Here is an 18,479-nt window from a genome sequence, read left to right as displayed (position 1 = left end):
GATTGTAAATGTTGCACGTATTTCGATGCACCGTGATGAGATTTAAGTGAAAAATTCAAAGTTAATGGATTTCGACAGAAATAATTTTATAAAATTCTGAACGATTTGATATATAAAACCTATATCTAATTTTGCTTAATTTAGAAATTAAATTTAATAGAAGCCTTTAAATACCTAGAATACCCTTAGTGATTATTGAAGCATGTATTGTTTAAGTGAGGGCATAGCGGTCTTTGGGCAATACATATATCCTAAAATAAGGAAAATCGAAACCCTCCTCCCCTCATTTGTTCATTGTGTGTTTGGCCAAATCGAGAGGTAACGGACGGTAGGCGGATAGGAGACAAGGGACGGGTGGCTCCGGCGAAGTTTTTCCGGCGAGAAAATTAGTGGAAATCGAAGAGGAAGGTTGAGAGAGGAACAATGTATGTTTTATTTGAAGTAAAACTCTCTCATTTCAAGATTTTTTGAAAGGAAAAATTTAGGGTTATTCCAAAAATGTTAGTTTCTTCCAAAATTCTTTTATGAAATCAATAGGAAAGATTTAGGGAGATGATTTAACAGTAGAAACAAAGTTTTTTTCAAGAAATTTTGAGAATTGAAAATTAGGATTTTTACTTAAAATTAAAATTTCTTAAAGTATTTTCACAAAAGTGATTTCTATGGGTGTTAAGAATGTTTCTAAATAAAAAATTTTAATTTTCTTGAGAAATTGCATTTTTCATAATTTCTAATTAAATAATTCCGAAAATAATTATGTTAATTATTAAAATAGATTTAGGAAAATATTTGGCATAATGATTTGATGAAATTGATGATTTAGGGTTTCCAAAAATTAGAAATTTTAATAAATCCAAAAATTCAATTTAAAATATGTAAATTTTTTTAAGTTTCGTAAGGATCGAATAATGAGAAACGAAGGGTTTAGACAATTTGGAATTTGATTAAAGCTTTATGGAAGAATTTTAGTTGGCACTTATTTTATGTGATTATTAGATTGTGATCATTAAAGGGAGTGAAACGTGTCAAAACGACACTAAAGAAATGTTGTACTTGTGCTAAGATAGGTATTCATATCCATTGTAAAAATTTTATGTATATTGCTTTGTTTTTTTTTTATGCAATGTAAATCTTGAGAATTTTTAAATTTTATATGATTTATAAATTTTATTTTGTAAATGACATATTAGCATAATCTTTTTATCTCAATAGATTAGTAAACTTACATGTTACTCGTGATTTTCATATTTTAAGCAAATAATAATAGAATCATGATTGTTTTTCTTTAAGCATATGATTGACTGAAAAATAGATATGAAACTATGCATATTGATGCGGAGTGTCCAAAATGGTAAAGAGGCTCAATAGAGTCAAATAATAAAAGAGACTCATCAGAAATAAATGGTAAAGGAATGACTAAATGAATGAAAATGTATACATAATCAGTACAAACTTTATGGGCACATCCGAGATGGGTGATATAGTAAACATTATGCATAATATGATTTGTATATATTTTCTATGCAATATGAACGTTGATGTTTGAGGAAAGGTTAAATGAAAGTTTATGTTTAAGAAAATATTATAAAAATGCTTTTTTTACAGAGAGGTTTTGAAATTATGCAATATTGATTGTTGTTTAAAGTTTTCATATAAAAAAGATGTTTTATTGTTATTTTATGTAAATTTTTATGAAAAATATGAATTACCTGCTGAGCGAGTAAGCTCACCCCTGGTTGTGGGAATATTTTTCAGGAGAATCATTTAATAAGTGATGACAACGAGACGACAGTACACCTACCGTCGTAGAGGACCTTAGGAAGAAAGGTTTTGTATTTTTTCTGTTATATGTATGAGTCAATGAATTGTAATGAGGAGTTTATTGGAGTTTATGTTTATGTTTATATTTATGTTTTTAGTGGTTGTGGTTTAGAAGAATTTATTGGAAAATTTTATGTTGATGGTTTAGTGGCTCTTTCATAAGTTTGGATGATATTTAAGTTTATGTCCTTTTCTGAAATGAATTGTTGTCTTTTAATTATGTTATATGTGTTTTTTCGTACGACCATCTGATCTCGCCCGTTATTTCGGGTTAGCCGGGCCAGGTCATGATATTTATTGCCCCTTTTAGGAGTTGCCTGATAGATTTAGTAAGGGTGAGGCTTATTGCTCCATTTTAGGAGTTGTCTGATAAATTCATTTAAGATTGGACTCAAGGTTTAAAATTTTGTCGATTCAGCAAAATCTATTGAATCTTATCAATCTCATCATGAACCTAGTATAGTTATCGTTGGTCCCAAATGCTGCTAGCTACCATCCATATTTTGTTCATCATTGGAGTCTCTATCCACCACCCTCAATAGATACTGCTGTTGACCTCGTTTTTCGTCTGAGTGCCCTCGAGGGGATTCGATTGCTTTGATTCAACCTCGTCGAGCCCAATTCGAGCTCGAATCGACTCAAATTGAGTCGGATTAGACTCGACCACGTTCGATTAGGCTCAATTAATTTATTATGTTGCGCTGAGCTTGGTTCGATTTAAATTGGTGTTAATTTCGAGTTCAATTTCATATAATTAATTTTATTGAACCAGCTCGGACCCAAATTGATTCGAATTGAGTCAAATTCGAAGTCGAGTCTAATCTGGTCTTAGCCAATTTGACTGGACTCAGCCTAATTTAATTCTACTAAAATCCATTTGACTTTCTAAGCAATTTGAATTTATTTACTAGTTTAGGCAATGACTTCAACGACTCCAATTTCCCCAAAACCTGAAATCTTTCGTTGCCAGTGCCTCGACTACGTAACATATTTAATTTTGGGAGGTGTTCGAGTGCTTCTTTTATGAAGCAGGGTGAATAGAACCTATTTTCGCATTCGGAAGGGGCATGAGATCGTCCTTTAGGCTGAAAAAGACGGATTTCCCTCGCCTTTTACCTGGATCGGTCCGCCTGGGAGGGGGAATGGAAGAGACTTCAAGCAAGAAGTCTAGGGCATTAGCAATAATCTCCCGATTCGCTCAAACAAGGAGTCCCGTCGCGCCCGCCCTCTCTCAGTCCCGCTTTCTCCCTCTCGGTTCTACACATCCCAAAAAAAAAAAAACTCCCCTACTCCCTCCGTCTCTCCTCTGTTTTGGGACCGAACAAAGAGCAGAGCTCCCCCAGCCTCGTGTCTCTCTTGCTCACGCGACCCGCCTGAAGCTCTTCTCGTCTCTCTGTGTTCGCGAGCTTCAGGCGAAACAGAAGCTCCTGCCCGTTCTTCTGTTTCGACCCGACCCCTTTCCTCCGCTCCCGATTTCTCGTGCCCGGACCGAGCCCATTGCCTCCCCTGTCAACGCCGACCGACCTCCTTCAAGGCAGCAAGGTAAGCTTCCCCTTCTCCTTTCCTTCTTCCTTCATTTCTTCTTCTCCACCGTTGTTTTCTTTTCCTTCTCCCTCTATTCCTTCTTTCCTTCTTCTTCAATCTTTCTCATTGCCAAGATGAAATAAACCTGATTAGCTCAAAGTAAGACTTGTCTTGCATAAATGGTCATGATTCGTACATATTTGTTTGGGGTATTAATTACTTTATGGAGATGATTGTTTGAGCCATGGTGTCTTGTAAGGATCTGTATACTATTGTTGCTTATGATAAATAGACATGCCTTGAAACTGTTAGACGAATGCTAGGCCAACTCAAAATGTCATGTTTTTCTTTCTAAAGTTTGTTTGAAAGGTTATGATTTGATAACATTCTCTTTCATTTTAAGGGTCCTAGTGTGCTTTGAGTAAATTACATTGTGATAAGTCTAAACAAGTATATAGGTGAATCTACCTTTCTCTGAAGTATAAAGCATGATCCTTACAGTGATTAATTCTATGAACCCTTGTTGTATTGTATGCTAGTTGTTCGATGGAATGTCTCAAAGGAGTTCCAGTTATATTGAAACTTTGTATTAAGATGAATCGTCGGTTTCACATTTGTCGAAATAGCCATTTAACTACTTTGTTTCTTGCAAGTGTGGCCATTTTCTTACATGATTATTTGATGGGCAAAGAGGTGATATGTTTTTTTTTATGTTGGAAATTTGGCCCCATGTGTAGCTTTGTTTTCTAACAAAAAAAAAGGTATTTTAACGCTCTCGAATATTGATAATAATTATTACTGAGCCATGGATAGTTTCTTATGATATAGTTGAGATTCACATGTTGGCTTATATTGCTTGGAGAATAATTCTTCACATATAAAATCTGCATTCAGTTATGATTTAAATAGCATGATATTTGTATTCAAGTAAAGGTCATGAGAGATCATCAAGGGTGAAATTATTTGCTGTTAAGGTATGCTCATGAGGTATTCGTAGCAATGCCTATCAAGAGGTAATTTAAGTCTGAACTAAATAAATGAAGAACTTATACATTTGGATGATATTTTGTTAGTGCTCCTAAGATCCTTCACGAATTCTGAAGAAAGTTAAGAGTTCGTTCATTTATTTAAAAGGTAGCTATATATAAACCTATCGCATAGCTTGTTTATATGGTTGATTTAGTTAACAAAAAAAAATGAAATCACTTCTTAGCATGTGAATATTTATGGAATTGAAATCACTTCTTAGTATTTTGATGAACCATTTTATAGATGAATTTTAGAGCATATTTATGTGTATTTCTTCTTTGAAAGAGATCCTTGAGCTTATTGGAATTATGGAGGTGAATATTTTTTGAATATATGTGTTGTTCTTTGAGTAAGATTTAGACTTATGTTCCTCTTATGTTAATGCATCAAGTTATTTGTTTGACTTCTTTTTATGATTGATTGGAAGAACCTCACATGTGTTTTTATAATTAAATGGTTTCATCAGTGGAATTTAGAGATAGTATTAAATAAGCATGAGTTTTACATCTTTTCCGTTACCGGTGTAAGGATAGCATTGGCATCGAACCTTGGCAAAAATCATTGTTATGAAAATATGAACTTTATCACATAGAAAAAGTAGCCTAATGCATTAATTGTTATAAAATTTCTTGTCCTTCGAATTACACATTTACAAGCTTTTTTGAATGACACATAGCATGAAAGTGGACGGTTGTTGTAGAGCAACCATGAATTCCGTAGTCATGCAATTTATATTGTTAGTAACATGTTTAGCTATGAGGGTTCATGGATAATGAAATATCGCTATGCTTTCTTCTCTATTTGATTAAGTTTTGCCTAAAAAGTAATATTAGCAATTGTGTTGGATAGTTCTCATATATCTTTTGTTTCAAACATGGACTTTGCATGGAATCGATTTAACTCCGATTGAATGGTTAAAGGAGAAGTCTATGAGTATTATTGCAAATATTTTGCATGCTTCATATTTTGACTTAGAAAATATATATAGTTAAAATTCAAACTTGTTTGCTTTATGTTAAGAGTTTTTTTATAAATCATGTAGAGAAATACATGAATATCGGGGAATGTCATGTTTATTCGTATATCTTTGATGAATTTTCACAAGTCTAGAAGTGTTGGAGAGCTTTTTTATGTGCTTCAAAATCAGAAAAAATATTTTCTTTGTACCAAACCTCTCTTCTTTTGATTATATTTTAGTCAAATATCAAAATCAAATAAGTTGATCGTTTATTGCTTGATTTAGAGAAATGTAATTTTGATTCTCATCTTTGAATATATTTGATTTTATTATGAAGATTTTGGTTGAAGTGTAAGAAGTGATTTTGCATATATCTTCATTTGTAGCATTCAAAATCATCTCTTTTATACCCTTTTAGTTATTTGTGGTTATAAATAGTTTTGTAGAGAAATATGCTACATTGAAAGGTCTCTTTGCATGAGTAGAAGTGTTTCTTCGGAATGTTGGGAAGTTTTGTGAGTTTCTTTATGATTGGGAAGTTTTAAGAAATGTTTTTGTATTGAAATATTTTATGAATGGCTCTATGATTGGAAGCTTTGTGAAAGTTTTGTGAATGGTTTTTGTATTGAGAAGTTTTGTGACGAGTTTCATGAATTGTTTTATGATAAAAAATTTTATAATGTGTCTTGTGAATGTTTCTTGATGTAGGGCTTCATAATGCCTATTCATCGAGAAACTTCCACAAATCTACCCCACTCCAAATAAAAAAAAGCACTTGGTTGGTTTTGTGTGAAAAAAGAGTTTCTTTTTGTTTTTTTGGTGTTTTGTTTTCTTTTCGATAAGGGTTTCATATGTTGTTTCATTTGGGGATTTCATGAGTAGATTTTGGGGTTTAGAGCTTTATGGTTGATTTTGGATTGAAAGTCTCTTTGATGTCTTTATTTTGGAACGGATGATATTGTTTATGTAGGAAATTATCTTTCTTTTAGTTTGCACTTACTTTCAAAGTGGTTTTGGATTAATGTGTAGTGAGAGCATGTTTTGGATTCTAAGTGAAAAGTCCATGTTGGTTTTATTTTTGGGGATTTGTTCCCCTTTGTCGTTTGGAATTTTATTTAGAGGATAGTTAAGTTTGTTTGAGTTGGGTATTTATTCAAGTGCTTTGTTTGAAATGTAGGGACCTTAAAGAGCATTAAAAATACATTCTTACTTATTCGTATCACATCGAATTGGGGAGAAGGTTGTTTTAGAGACACATTTGGCTTCAAAGAAGTGTGCCTAACAACAACAATGCCTACATCTCTTTTATATTTAATTTTTATTCATTTCTTTCTATTGCATTTAGTCTTCTTTCTCTTTACTTCTCGTCTTCCTACTGTTTTGCTACTTATTATCATACTTTCATGCATAAATCTCTAAGCTTATTGGTACATGTATGAAAGTTTTAAGGTTTAGAAAATAAAACATCTTTTAGTCCTACAACTTTAGTGATATCTAAGGACAAAAATTAAGGACTGTGTCTTAGATAACATAGACCTAGGGTGCATGCTCTCTATAGGATAGAGACATGAAAATAAAAATTAGTGACACTTTTTTTTAGGTTTAGTTTTCTCTAATTCATTAAAAATTAACAAATCATTTGTAATCTAACTCTTAAAATGTTTTAAAAAAATATTCAATTCTTAATCAAGTTATTATTAACATTTGTAATCATTAAATTGCAAACCTAAAACTTACACCTAAAATCAGATTTAACAAATCTAATAATAAATTCCTAACCAATCTTAAAGTTTAAAAGATATAGACTTAAATTAGGAGATCGAACCTAAAACTAAATTTATTAGGATAAAAGACTTTTAAAGATCAAACCTTAGATTAATTTTTTAAAATCAATAAACAAACCTCTTAATACATAACAACTACTCCAAATATAAAGTTTATTGGATGTATTACTCCGGTCTGCGGGGCTAAGTGTCCTAAGGAGACCTAGTTCCTCAGCCTGGTGGCACATCGCCACGAATGGATTTAATGAAGTGTTAAACTTTAAAATTAATTTTTTAATTGGTTTAAGTCAAATCTTAATTGATAATAAATTGTTTAATTCACCTTTTTTTTAATTTATAACCAACTGAATAGTTCAACAAAATTGGTTGTCACTTGATAACCCAGGCCTACGAGGCTATTAAGTTAGCCCCAAATAGGGTGAAATAAACTTCACGGACTCGGTGTGAAATAAAGGTGACAATCAATTAAATACTAAAATTAAAAATTTTTAAAAATCAATGCTAAAATACTAATATTTAAGAGTTTACTTTATAAGTTGCAGAAATTATACCTGACTGTGGCGTTGTGTGAAGTGTAGCAGTTCCGATATATAATTAAGAGTTTACTTTATAAGTTGCAGAAATTATACCTGACTGTGGCGCTGTCACTTAATAGCTTCAAGCAAGCAAATTATTCTTGACCACGCAAAGCCTGTGACGCGGCCACTTAAGAGCTTTAAGCGAGCAAGTCATCCCAATGTACCTTGCAAGATAAAATAAAAGGAAAGTACACAAATGAGCGTAGATGCCATTCAGAAAATAAATACAGGTAAATGAAATTTAACACTAGCATTTATGAAACATGTACATATTATTGCTAAAACATAAAATAATGGAATGATTCTCTAACTTTGCAAGAATAATTGACATTGAATAATAAAACAAAACATCGGCCTAACCTAGAGCTAGAAGTCGGTCATAACCAAATAAGTCTAAGGTGTGTGTAAAAGGCTGTGTGGTTTAGGATATGTCTTATGTAGGATAATTTAGTTATAATTGTTTGCATTTGATTTGTTAAAGGACAAAAGAGAAATTTTAATTGAAGTTTAAATATTAGTATTTTGTATTAATTTTAAAAAAAAATTATTTTTGTATTTAATTGATTACCACCTTTATTTCACACCGAGGCCGTGAGGTTTATTTCATCCTATTTGGGGCTAACTTAATAGCCTCGTAGGCCTGGGTTACCTAGTGGTATCCAATTTTGTTGAACTATTCAGTTGGTTATAAATTAAAAAAAAAAGTGAATTAAGCAATTTATTATCAATTAAGGGTTGACTTAAACCAATTAAAAAATTAATTTTAAAGTTTAACACTCCATTAAATCCATTCGTGGCGATGTGCCACCAGGCTCTTGGAACCAAGTCTCCTTAGGACACTAAGCCCCACAGACCGGAGTAGTCCATCCAATAAACTTCATCTTTAGAGTTGTTATGTATTAAGGAGTTTGTTTATTGATTTTAAAATATTAATCTAAGGTTTGATCTTTAGAAGTCTTTTATCCTAATGAATTTAGTTTTAGGTTCGATCTTCTAATTTAAGTCTATATCTTTTAAACTTTAAGATTGGTTAGGAGTTTATTTTTAGATTTGTTAAATCTGATTTTAGGTGTATGTTTTAGGTTTGCAATTTAATGATTACAAATGTTAATAATAACTTGATTAAGAATTGAATATTTTTTTAAAACATTTTAAGAGTTGGATTACAAATGATTTGTTGATAAAACTAAACCTAGGAAAACGTGTCACTAAATTTTTATTTTGATGCCTCTATTCTATATGGAGCATGCACCTTAAGTCTATGTTATCTAAAACACAGTCCTTAATTTTTGTCCTTAGGTGTCACTAAAGTTGTAGGACTAAAAGATGTTTTGTTTTCTAACCCTTAAGACTTTCGTACATGTATCAATAAGCTTAGAGATTTATGTATAAAAGTGCGATAATAAATAACAAAGCAGTAGGAAGACGAGAAGTAAAGAGAAAGACGACTAAATATAATAGAAAGAAAAGAATAAAAATCAAACATAAATGGGATGTAGACATTGTTGTTATTAGGCACACTTTTTTGAAGTCAAGTGTGCCTCTAAAACAACCTTCTCCCCAATTCAATGTGATACGAATAAGGAAGAAGGTATTTTCAATGCCCTTTAATATCCCTACATTTCAAACAAAACACTTGAATAAATACTCAACTCAAACAAACTTAACTATCCTCTAAATAAAACTTCAAATGACAAAGGGGAGCAAATCCCCAAAAATAAAACCAACATGGACTTTTCACTTAGAACCCAAAACATACTCTTACTACACATTAATCTAAAACCCCTTTGAAAGCAAGTGCAAACTAAAAGAAAGATAATTTCCTACATAAACAAGATCATCCGTTCCAAAATAAAAACATCAAAGAGTCTTTCAATCCAAAATCAACTATAAAGCTCTAAACCCCAAAATCTACTCACGAAATCCCCAAATAAAACAACATATGAAACTCCTTATCGAAAAGAAAATAAAACACCAAAAAAAACAAAAAGAAACTCTTTTTTGACACAAAATCAATCAAGTGCTTTTTTTTTTATTTGAAGGGTTAAATTTGTGGAAGTTTCTCGATGAATAGGCATTATGAAGCCCTACATCAAGAAACATTCACAAGACACATTACAAAATTTCTTATCATAAAACAATTCGTGAAACTCGTCACAAAATTTCTCAATACAAAAACCACTCACAAAACTTTCACAAAGCTTCCAACCATAGAGCCATTCATAAAATATTTCAATACAAAAATATTTCCTAAAACTTCCCAATCATAAAAAAAACTTACAAAACTTTACAGCATTTCGAAGAAACACTTATACTCATGCAAAGAGACCTTTAAATGTAGCATACTTCTCTACAAAACTATTCATAATCACAAGTAACTAAAAGGGTATAAAAGAGATGATTTTGAATGCTACAAATGAATATATATGCAAAATCACTTCTTACACATCAACCAAAATCTTCATAATAAAATCATATATATTCAAAGATGAGAATCAAAATTACATTTCTCTAAATCAAGCAATAAACGATCAACTTATTTGATTTTGATACTTGACTAAAATATAATCAAAAGAAGAGAGGTTTGGTGCAAAAAAAATATTTTTTCTGATTTTGAAGCACATAAAAAAGATCTCCAACACTTCTAGACTTATGAAAATTCATCAAAGATGTACGAATAAATATGACATTCCCCAATATTCATGTATTTTTCTACATGATTTATAAAAAAAACTCTTAACATAAAGCAAACAAGTTTGAATTTTAACTATATATTCTCTAAGTCAAAACATAAAACCTGCGAAATATTTGCGATAATACTCATAGACTTCCCCTTTAACCATTCAATCAGCGTTTAATAGATTCCATGCAAAGTCCATATTTGAAACAAAAGATATATGAGAACTATCCAACACAATTGCTAATATTACTTTTTAGGCAAAACTTAATCAAATAGAGAAGAAAGCATAGCGATATTTCATTATCCATGAACCCCTTATCGATGCCAATGTTATCCTTGCACCGGTAACAGAAAAGATGTAAAACTCATGCTTATTTAATACTATCTCCAAATTCCACTGATGAAACCATTTAATTATAAAAACACATATGAGGTTCTTCCAACCAATCATAAAAAGAAGCCAAACAAATATCTTGATGCATTAATATCAGAGGAACATAAGTCTAAATCTTACTCCAAGAACAACACATATATTCAAAAAATATTCACCTCCATAATTCCAATAAGCTCAAGGATCTCTTTCAAAGAAGAAATACACATAAATATGCTCTAAAATTCATCTACAAAATGGTTCATCAAAATATTAAGAAGTGATTTCAATTCCATAAATATTCACATGCTAAGAAGTGATTTCATTTTTTTTTTGTTAACTAAATCAACCATATAAACAAGCTATGCGATAGGTTTATATATAGCTACCTTTTAAATAAATGAACGAACTCTTAACTTTCTTCAGAATTCGTGAAGGATCTTAGGAGCACTAACAAAATATCATCCAAATGTATAAGTTCTTCATTTATTTAGTTCAGACTTAAATTACCTCTTGATAGGCATTGCTACGAATACCTCATGAGCATACCTTAACAGCAAATAATTTCACCCTTTATGATCTCTCATGACCTTTACTTGAATACAAATATCATGCTATTCAAATCATAACTGAATGCAGATTTTATATGTGAAGAATTATTCTCCAAGCAATATAAGCCAACATGTGAATCTCAACTATATCATAAGAAACTATCTATGGCTCAGCAATAATTATTATCAATATTCGAGAGCGTTAAAATACCTTTTTTTTTGTTAGAAAACAAAGCTACACATGGGGCCAAATTTCCAACATAAAAAAAAACATATCACCTCTTTGCCCATCAAATAATCATGTAAGAAAATGGCCACACTTGCAAGAAACAAAGTAGTTAAATGGCTATTTCGACAAATGTGAAACCGACGATTCATCTTAATACAAAGTTTCAATATAACTGGAACTCCTTTGAGACATTCCATCGAACAACTAGCATACAATACAACAAGGGTCCATAGAATTAATCACTGGACAAGAAACACTCTACTATCACCTAGTCCATCTGCCGAGGTGATAAGGAGAGGACAAGAAACACTCTACTACCGCCCGGGGCGTCTGCCGGGGGCAATAAGGAGAGGACAAGAAACACTCTACTACCGCCCGGGGCGTCTGCCGGGGCGATAAGGAGAGGACGATAAACACTCTACTACCATCCGGGGCGTCTGCCGCGGCGATAAGAAGAGGACAAAAAATACTCTACTATTACCTGACGCATCTGCCGAGATGATGAGAAGAGGACCAGAGCTCAACAACCCCCAACGCACACGTGTGTGGTGCTGTGATAAAAACAAAGAGGTGAGTAATTCATCATTTAAGAAATCTCAAACTCATATTTTAGTCACCACATGATAGAGGACAAATCATCGTGGCCATGAGTAATCAAAATATAAGTAGAATTTTCTTAGGTAAAATGAAATCATGTACAACATGAAGTAACGGACTGATGTATATCTCTCTAAACAAGGAGGAACATACACAGCTAAGTGGAAAGAATAATCTCATACTAAAGAAGGGATAATAGAAGTGGCAAGGGAACACGCTTGCCACTAAAAATAATAACTATATCAAAGATCAATGATTACTGAAGGAATCACAGTGGTAACACTCATATTAACTGATGGGATCCTGTAAGAAGTGCAAGCAACATTTATGCATTCAAAGAGACGAAAGAATAATCTCATACTAAAGAAGGGATAATAGAAGTGGCAAGGGAACACGCTTGCCACTAAAAATAATAACTATATCAAAGATCAATGATTACTGAAGGAATCACAGTGGTAACACTCATATTAACTGATGGGATCCTGTAAGAAGTGCAAGCAACATTTATGCATTCAAAGAGACTGTTCTTACAGCTAAAAGCAAGCTCTCAATGGGAAATTATGTTGCTAAAGGAAGAAATTGATTGACTTTCTATTAGAAGATCAAAATCCACTAAGAAGTGATGTTAACATCTAGAGTAAGATGTATCACATTATATGAGAGGAAAAACATCTCCGTTATAAGTGAACAACCATAATAGAAGAAATGAACATATAGTCATCTCCTAAGCAATCAATAAAATGCTTTAACGAGAGAAAATGAAAGGAAGAGAATTTGGAGGGACTTTGGGCTCTTGGAGCATAGAACCGGGTTCATCCTGTGACAAGGGCAACTGATTCTACTCAACTAAGAGCTTTCATCTCTTTTAACATCATATTTTATTTATTTTCATATTATATTCACAGTTATAGATTAAGTATATCTCACACTGTCGAAAATATCACACGTAGAGGGAACGTTTATCATATCAATGAGTTACCCCTAGTATGAAATATCTTCTAATAACCGGAACATAAAGAGAGGGAGATATTGTTGATTTTGATAACCCGGGCCATATTCAACTGGGGAGAGAGAAAGATTATATATAGGATATGCACAGGAATGAGACATTGGCTTTGGTAACCCAGGCCATATTCAACTTGTATGAATGAATTGGGGAGCACAAACATCATAACAAAATTTGTAGAGAAATTCATATAATGACAATGGGTCAACATCACTACATTCGACTAATATAAATCAATGATAGACCCAGTATCACATTCTATATATATTCGAGTCAGTAGTTTTGGTATCCCAGACCACACTGAATGTGACAAGTGAAATTGGGGAAAGTCAACCCTCGAAGGGGACTGAAAAGGAGATTTCATGCTACAACACCGGAGCGATTGGTGGGCATGAGTGCAAGTACAAACACCCCTACGGCATATTTACATACAACGACTAAGGATAATCTCATACTTTGCATGACGAACATCAAGTGGTAGAGGATAAATCGTCGTGACCACGGACTGCCGAAAAGTATAAGAGATCCTTTGGAGTTATATATATACAGAGGGATATGTACAATTGGTCAGGGAAGAACAACTATCGTATCACGACCGATATGATGATGAAACATACATAGGGACATTGGAATAACATCGTCATACCTGACTAACACAGGTAGGCATGGACTCAGTATCACCTATAGAAAGTGGGCTGGAATTAGGGATATTGGATCTACCACACCACACCTGATTAACCTAGGTGGGTGTGGACCCAGTATCACCTCTAGAAAGTGGATTGAAATTAGGGATATGGGATCAAACTTATCACACCTGATTAACCTAGGTGGGTATGCCCAGTATCACCTCTGGAAAATAGATTTGAATTATTAGTTTTGGTATCCCAGACCACACTTAGAGTAACAAGTGAAACTAGGTAAAACAACCTCTCATAAAGGGGGGAACAAATCAAGGGTTTTATGCGCTAGCACCAATATGATTGATGTGCATAAATATAAGTACAAATATCCCTACAACATATTACCGTATCCCCTTTAAAGATATCATTATACTCTTTGAAGCGAACATCGTGTGGTAGAGAACAAATCGTCATGGCCACACAGACTGTCGAAAAGTAAAAAGAATCCTTTCAAGGAATACGAATACAGAATGATATTTACAGGAGGTAGGAATGTTCGCTAGTCTATAGCGAACAACCAGTACTAGTGAAAGGAGTGTCGGAAGATTTTTTACGGGAATCCTCGACTCTCGTTCCACACATTTGATGTGGAATAGGTTCCTTGCTAGTAGTCTGACGTCGGAAGTCTCCTCCCTCATCTGAGCTACTATCAACAACTAATCCACCCTTAGGTATCAAGTACCTACGAAAGGTAGGAAGGCGTCGGGGTCTACTCGGCAGTCTCAGGGTGAGAGAACCGAGCGAACACAGAAACTCGACAGGAAGAAGAGAATTTGATAAGGTACAAAATAGCCTAAAAGGCCGGAAGGGAAGGGACCAGAGCTAGGCGAAAGCCTAGCCAAGAAGGGAACCTAACTAAGAAAAGGATCCTATCTAAGAGTAAGACAAACCTAATCTAAGGAGTACCAAACCCGGAGTGCACACAAAAGAAGATAATATAATATCAGAAGATGGAGAGATAAACCTGTCCCACCGTGGTCACCAAAAATCTGTGAGTCTTCGAAAGGATGCTGCTTATGGGGTTCGAATGTAAAGACATACGACCGTTTTGTCCTACGGGATAGTGCGGTCGTACTCTTTACATTCGAACCCCATAAGCAGCATCCTTTGGAGACCCACAATTGCATCTCCGCTAACTTTCACTTGCAACGTTCCACAACTTTCAAGATCTTGTACGAACGTCATCTAGGTTGACAGCGTTCAATTCAATTCTTCTAGTTCCTATCATTTGATGACACCTCACACGTACTTTGCTCGACCTTGAGGGCACGGTCATTTCGAAGGGGTGGGTAATGATAGGGTAATGTGAGATAATTAATTCTTATATTAGGTTAATAAAACTAATTAACTAGTTAGAAGTTAGTGGTGATGATTTAGTCTTGCACATCTATTTTTATTTGGAGACATTTGGATGAATGAAAGAATGATGTGAGTTCTTCTCAATATCTACCCTCTTTTGGAGTTTCTGGCAAACTCGAATTTCCCGGTAGATGGAGTTGCCAGCAAACTCAAATCCACTATTTATCCCTTACAATCCTATAGGATCGTATCACATGATCGCCAATATTTTTTAAGTACAAGTGAAATGCTTCTTCTATAGCTAAATACGGTTGTACTATACAGACAAACACTACCAAAATAGCTTCCTTATATGAAGATACCTTCTGGTTATTTTATGATCAGATGGTGCCAATTCTAGTGGCGTGAAATGAATGAGGTCTTCTATGCTGTGAAAATCTGTAGTGACACATAACAGTTCCACGGAGATCTGACCTACAGTTTTCTTTCCACTATGTTGCATCCTGCAATGCATACTCTATCCGATCCTCCTATTCATTTGTGTATCCAAAAGTTTACTATTGGAAGGGGAGAGTTGGAAAATGATTCTTAAATTAGTTGCATGAAGGCTTGCTTTGTCACGACCCGCCCGGAGTTTCGAATTAACGAGGCGGGAATAGATGTTCGGACGGAAATGAGTAGGGAATTTCGGTCCCTTAAGTAAATGAGAATATTCCAAAAGACTAAAATACCCCTTGCATGCTATAATTCGTTTTAATAATTATTAAGGGTAGTTTGGTATTATGAAACTTCTAACATTTTTAACTTAAATTTAAGTGAAATTGAATATAGATTATTTTTATCAATTTGCTCGAAATTTTGCGTAGAATTTTATAAAATTAATTTCGTTGAATTCCGACGACTTTGAAATTTTACTTAAATTTCGTCACGACGCATAGAGATTGAGTTTGCCCCATCTTTAATCCGCCCTTGCTGCGCTATTGAGTTTTTTAACATGTATTCTTAAGTATTCAGGCAGATCTAATCTTTGTGTCAAAATTTATTAGTGATTTCTCTTTGTTGCAGGTTTGGCAAGAGTTCTGGATAACAGGTGACTGTGATGGAAGAGGCATACCTGTATCAAACCCCAATGGTCCATTGGACCATGACCTATTCCTTTTTTGTGCACAAGACACTATTAAGCTTCTTAGGAATCATGCAAGTCTTGCTCTTTGGGTTGGTGGCAATGAACAAACTCCTCCGAAAGACATCAATACCACTCTTATGAATTATCTAAAGCTCCACCCTCTTTTCAAGTCCAATGAAGAAAATTCTGTTGCTGGTGAAGATTTGTCACAAGAATCAACTGATCCTAGTCAATATCTGGATGGAACCCGTTCTTATGTTCAAGCATCAATGTGGGATGGTTTTGCAGACGGGAAAGGTGATTTTACCGATGGCCCATATGAAATCCAAAATCCAGAAGATTTTTTCAAGGATGATTTCTATCAATATGGATTCAATCCTGAGGTTGGCTCTGTGGGGATGCCAGTTGCGGCTACTATTAGGGCTACAATGCCACCAGAAGGATGGCAAATCCCATTGTTTAGAAAGCTCTCCAATGGTTACATAGAAGAAATTCCAAATCCAATATGGAAGTACCATAAATACATCCCATACTCAAACCCAGGGAAAGTCCATGACCAGATCGAATCATATGGTCACCCAAAGAATCTTGATGACTTTTGTGAAAAGGCGAGCTGAAATATCAACCGATTCTTAACTTGGATATGTTAATTTTGGTTAATATGCCATCTCTTCTAATCCTTGTTGTGTTTCAGGCACAACTTGTAAATTATGTACAATATAAAGCGCTCCTTGAGGGTTGGACTTCTCGAATGTGGACCAAGTATACCGGTGTTAATATCTGGAAGACGCAGAATCCATGGACTGGTCTAAGAGGTCAGTTTTATGATCATCTCCATGACCAAACAGCAGGTTTCTATGGTTGCCGCAGTGCTTCTGAGCCTATTCATGCACAGCTCAATCTCGCTACTTACTATATTGAGGTTAGAAAATATACATACTATTCATGCACAGCTTTCTGATATGCATTTTAAGGTTTCATTTGGGACAGCTTTCTTACTACTTCTTAAAGCAGCTTTTTAGTAAATTTTTGTACTAGAAAGCTGCTTTAAGAAACAGTAAGAAAGTCATCCCAAACGAAGCCTAAGTTTCACCTTGAGCTGTATGAGAGAACATTTGGTGGTTTTTTATCAGGTAGTGAATACTACATCAGATGAACTGTCAGATGTATCTGTAGAAGCTTCAGTTTGGGATCTTGATGGTAAATGCCCATATTACAATGTTACAGATAAGCTTTTCATACCATCAAAGAAAGTATTCCCGGTTGTTGAAATGAAATATCCTACATCAAAGAATGCAAAACCTGTCTATTTTCTTTTGCTCAAACTCTTCAGACTGTCTGATACAAGCATCATATCAAGAAACTTCTACTGGTTGCATCAGCCAGATACTAATTACAACATTTTGGAGCCTTATCGTGCCAAGAAAGTGCCACTGAAGATTACTTCTCAAACATTTATCACTGGCTCCTCGTATAAAATACAGATGAGTGTTCTTAATATAACTAAGAATTCGAACTCATTGGATCTCGTTAAAGAACCTGAAGCAGCGAGGTTCAAAAGTGGTGTATTAAGCAGGATATTTAGTGGCCTGCAAGTCTCAAGATCAGAGCATGGCTCAAGGGTGTTTGAAGTTGCTGGATCTGATACTGGAGTAGCTTTCTTCCTCCATTTCTCTGTTCATGATGGAAAGGCGGTGGAAGAAGCAACTAATGGAGACACTCGCATCCTTCCTGTGCATTATTCTGATAACTATTTCTCGCTGGTTCCAGGTGAATCGACGACCATTAACATCTCATTTGAGGTTCCTCAAGGTGTCACGCCAAGGGTTGTTCTTCAGGGTTGGAATTACCATGGCCATGGCTTCTCTGTCTGCTAATGTATGGGTGAGAATTAGCCCTTAACTTTTTTAGCTATTGGTTGCATATTGCATCATGCGCGCTGTTCTTATGAAACAGATTATTTCTAATAGACCATTGTTGTTTTTTGTCTGCTAATAAAATGCTTTCTATACTATTGACTGATATTTCAGATGGATTAACAAAATCCATTTTTTTGTACAATAATACATAAAAAATTGATGTGAAAACTTTATAGTGGTTCTAAAATTTCACTGATATCAAGAAAACCCACATTTGGTATCAGCTGCTAAGATGTAGCTTTATGGCTTCGCATGACCTGCTTTTTTTTGGGAAAATTTGGGGCAGAAGCTCGTATCATTGCTAAGAGAAAGTTACAAGGAACAAAAC

At 34.1% G+C, this 18,479-nt stretch overlaps 1 protein-coding gene across 1 annotated transcript in view; it reads left to right on the top strand.

Moving 5' to 3' along the window:
- Positions 1-18,165, top strand: part of LOC110114017 (mannosylglycoprotein endo-beta-mannosidase-like) — a 54,556-nt gene extending 36,391 nt beyond the window's left edge. The window contains 3 exon segments of the mRNA XM_028700583.1: positions 16,172-16,840; positions 16,927-17,154; positions 17,366-18,165. Coding sequence (XP_028556416.1) covers positions 16,172-16,840; positions 16,927-17,154; positions 17,366-18,109 — 1,641 coding nt within the window. The 3' untranslated portion in view covers positions 18,110-18,165.
- Positions 18,166-18,479: the final 314 nt, after the last annotated feature.

The sequence above is a fragment of the Dendrobium catenatum genome, unplaced genomic scaffold (genome assembly GCF_001605985.2).
Source record: "Dendrobium catenatum unplaced genomic scaffold, ASM160598v2 fragScaff_scaffold_1557, whole genome shotgun sequence".
NCBI lineage: Eukaryota > Viridiplantae > Streptophyta > Magnoliopsida > Asparagales > Orchidaceae > Dendrobium > Dendrobium catenatum.
Note: the sequence above shows the minus strand (reverse complement) of the source record. Positions and strands in the feature narration are given on the sequence as shown.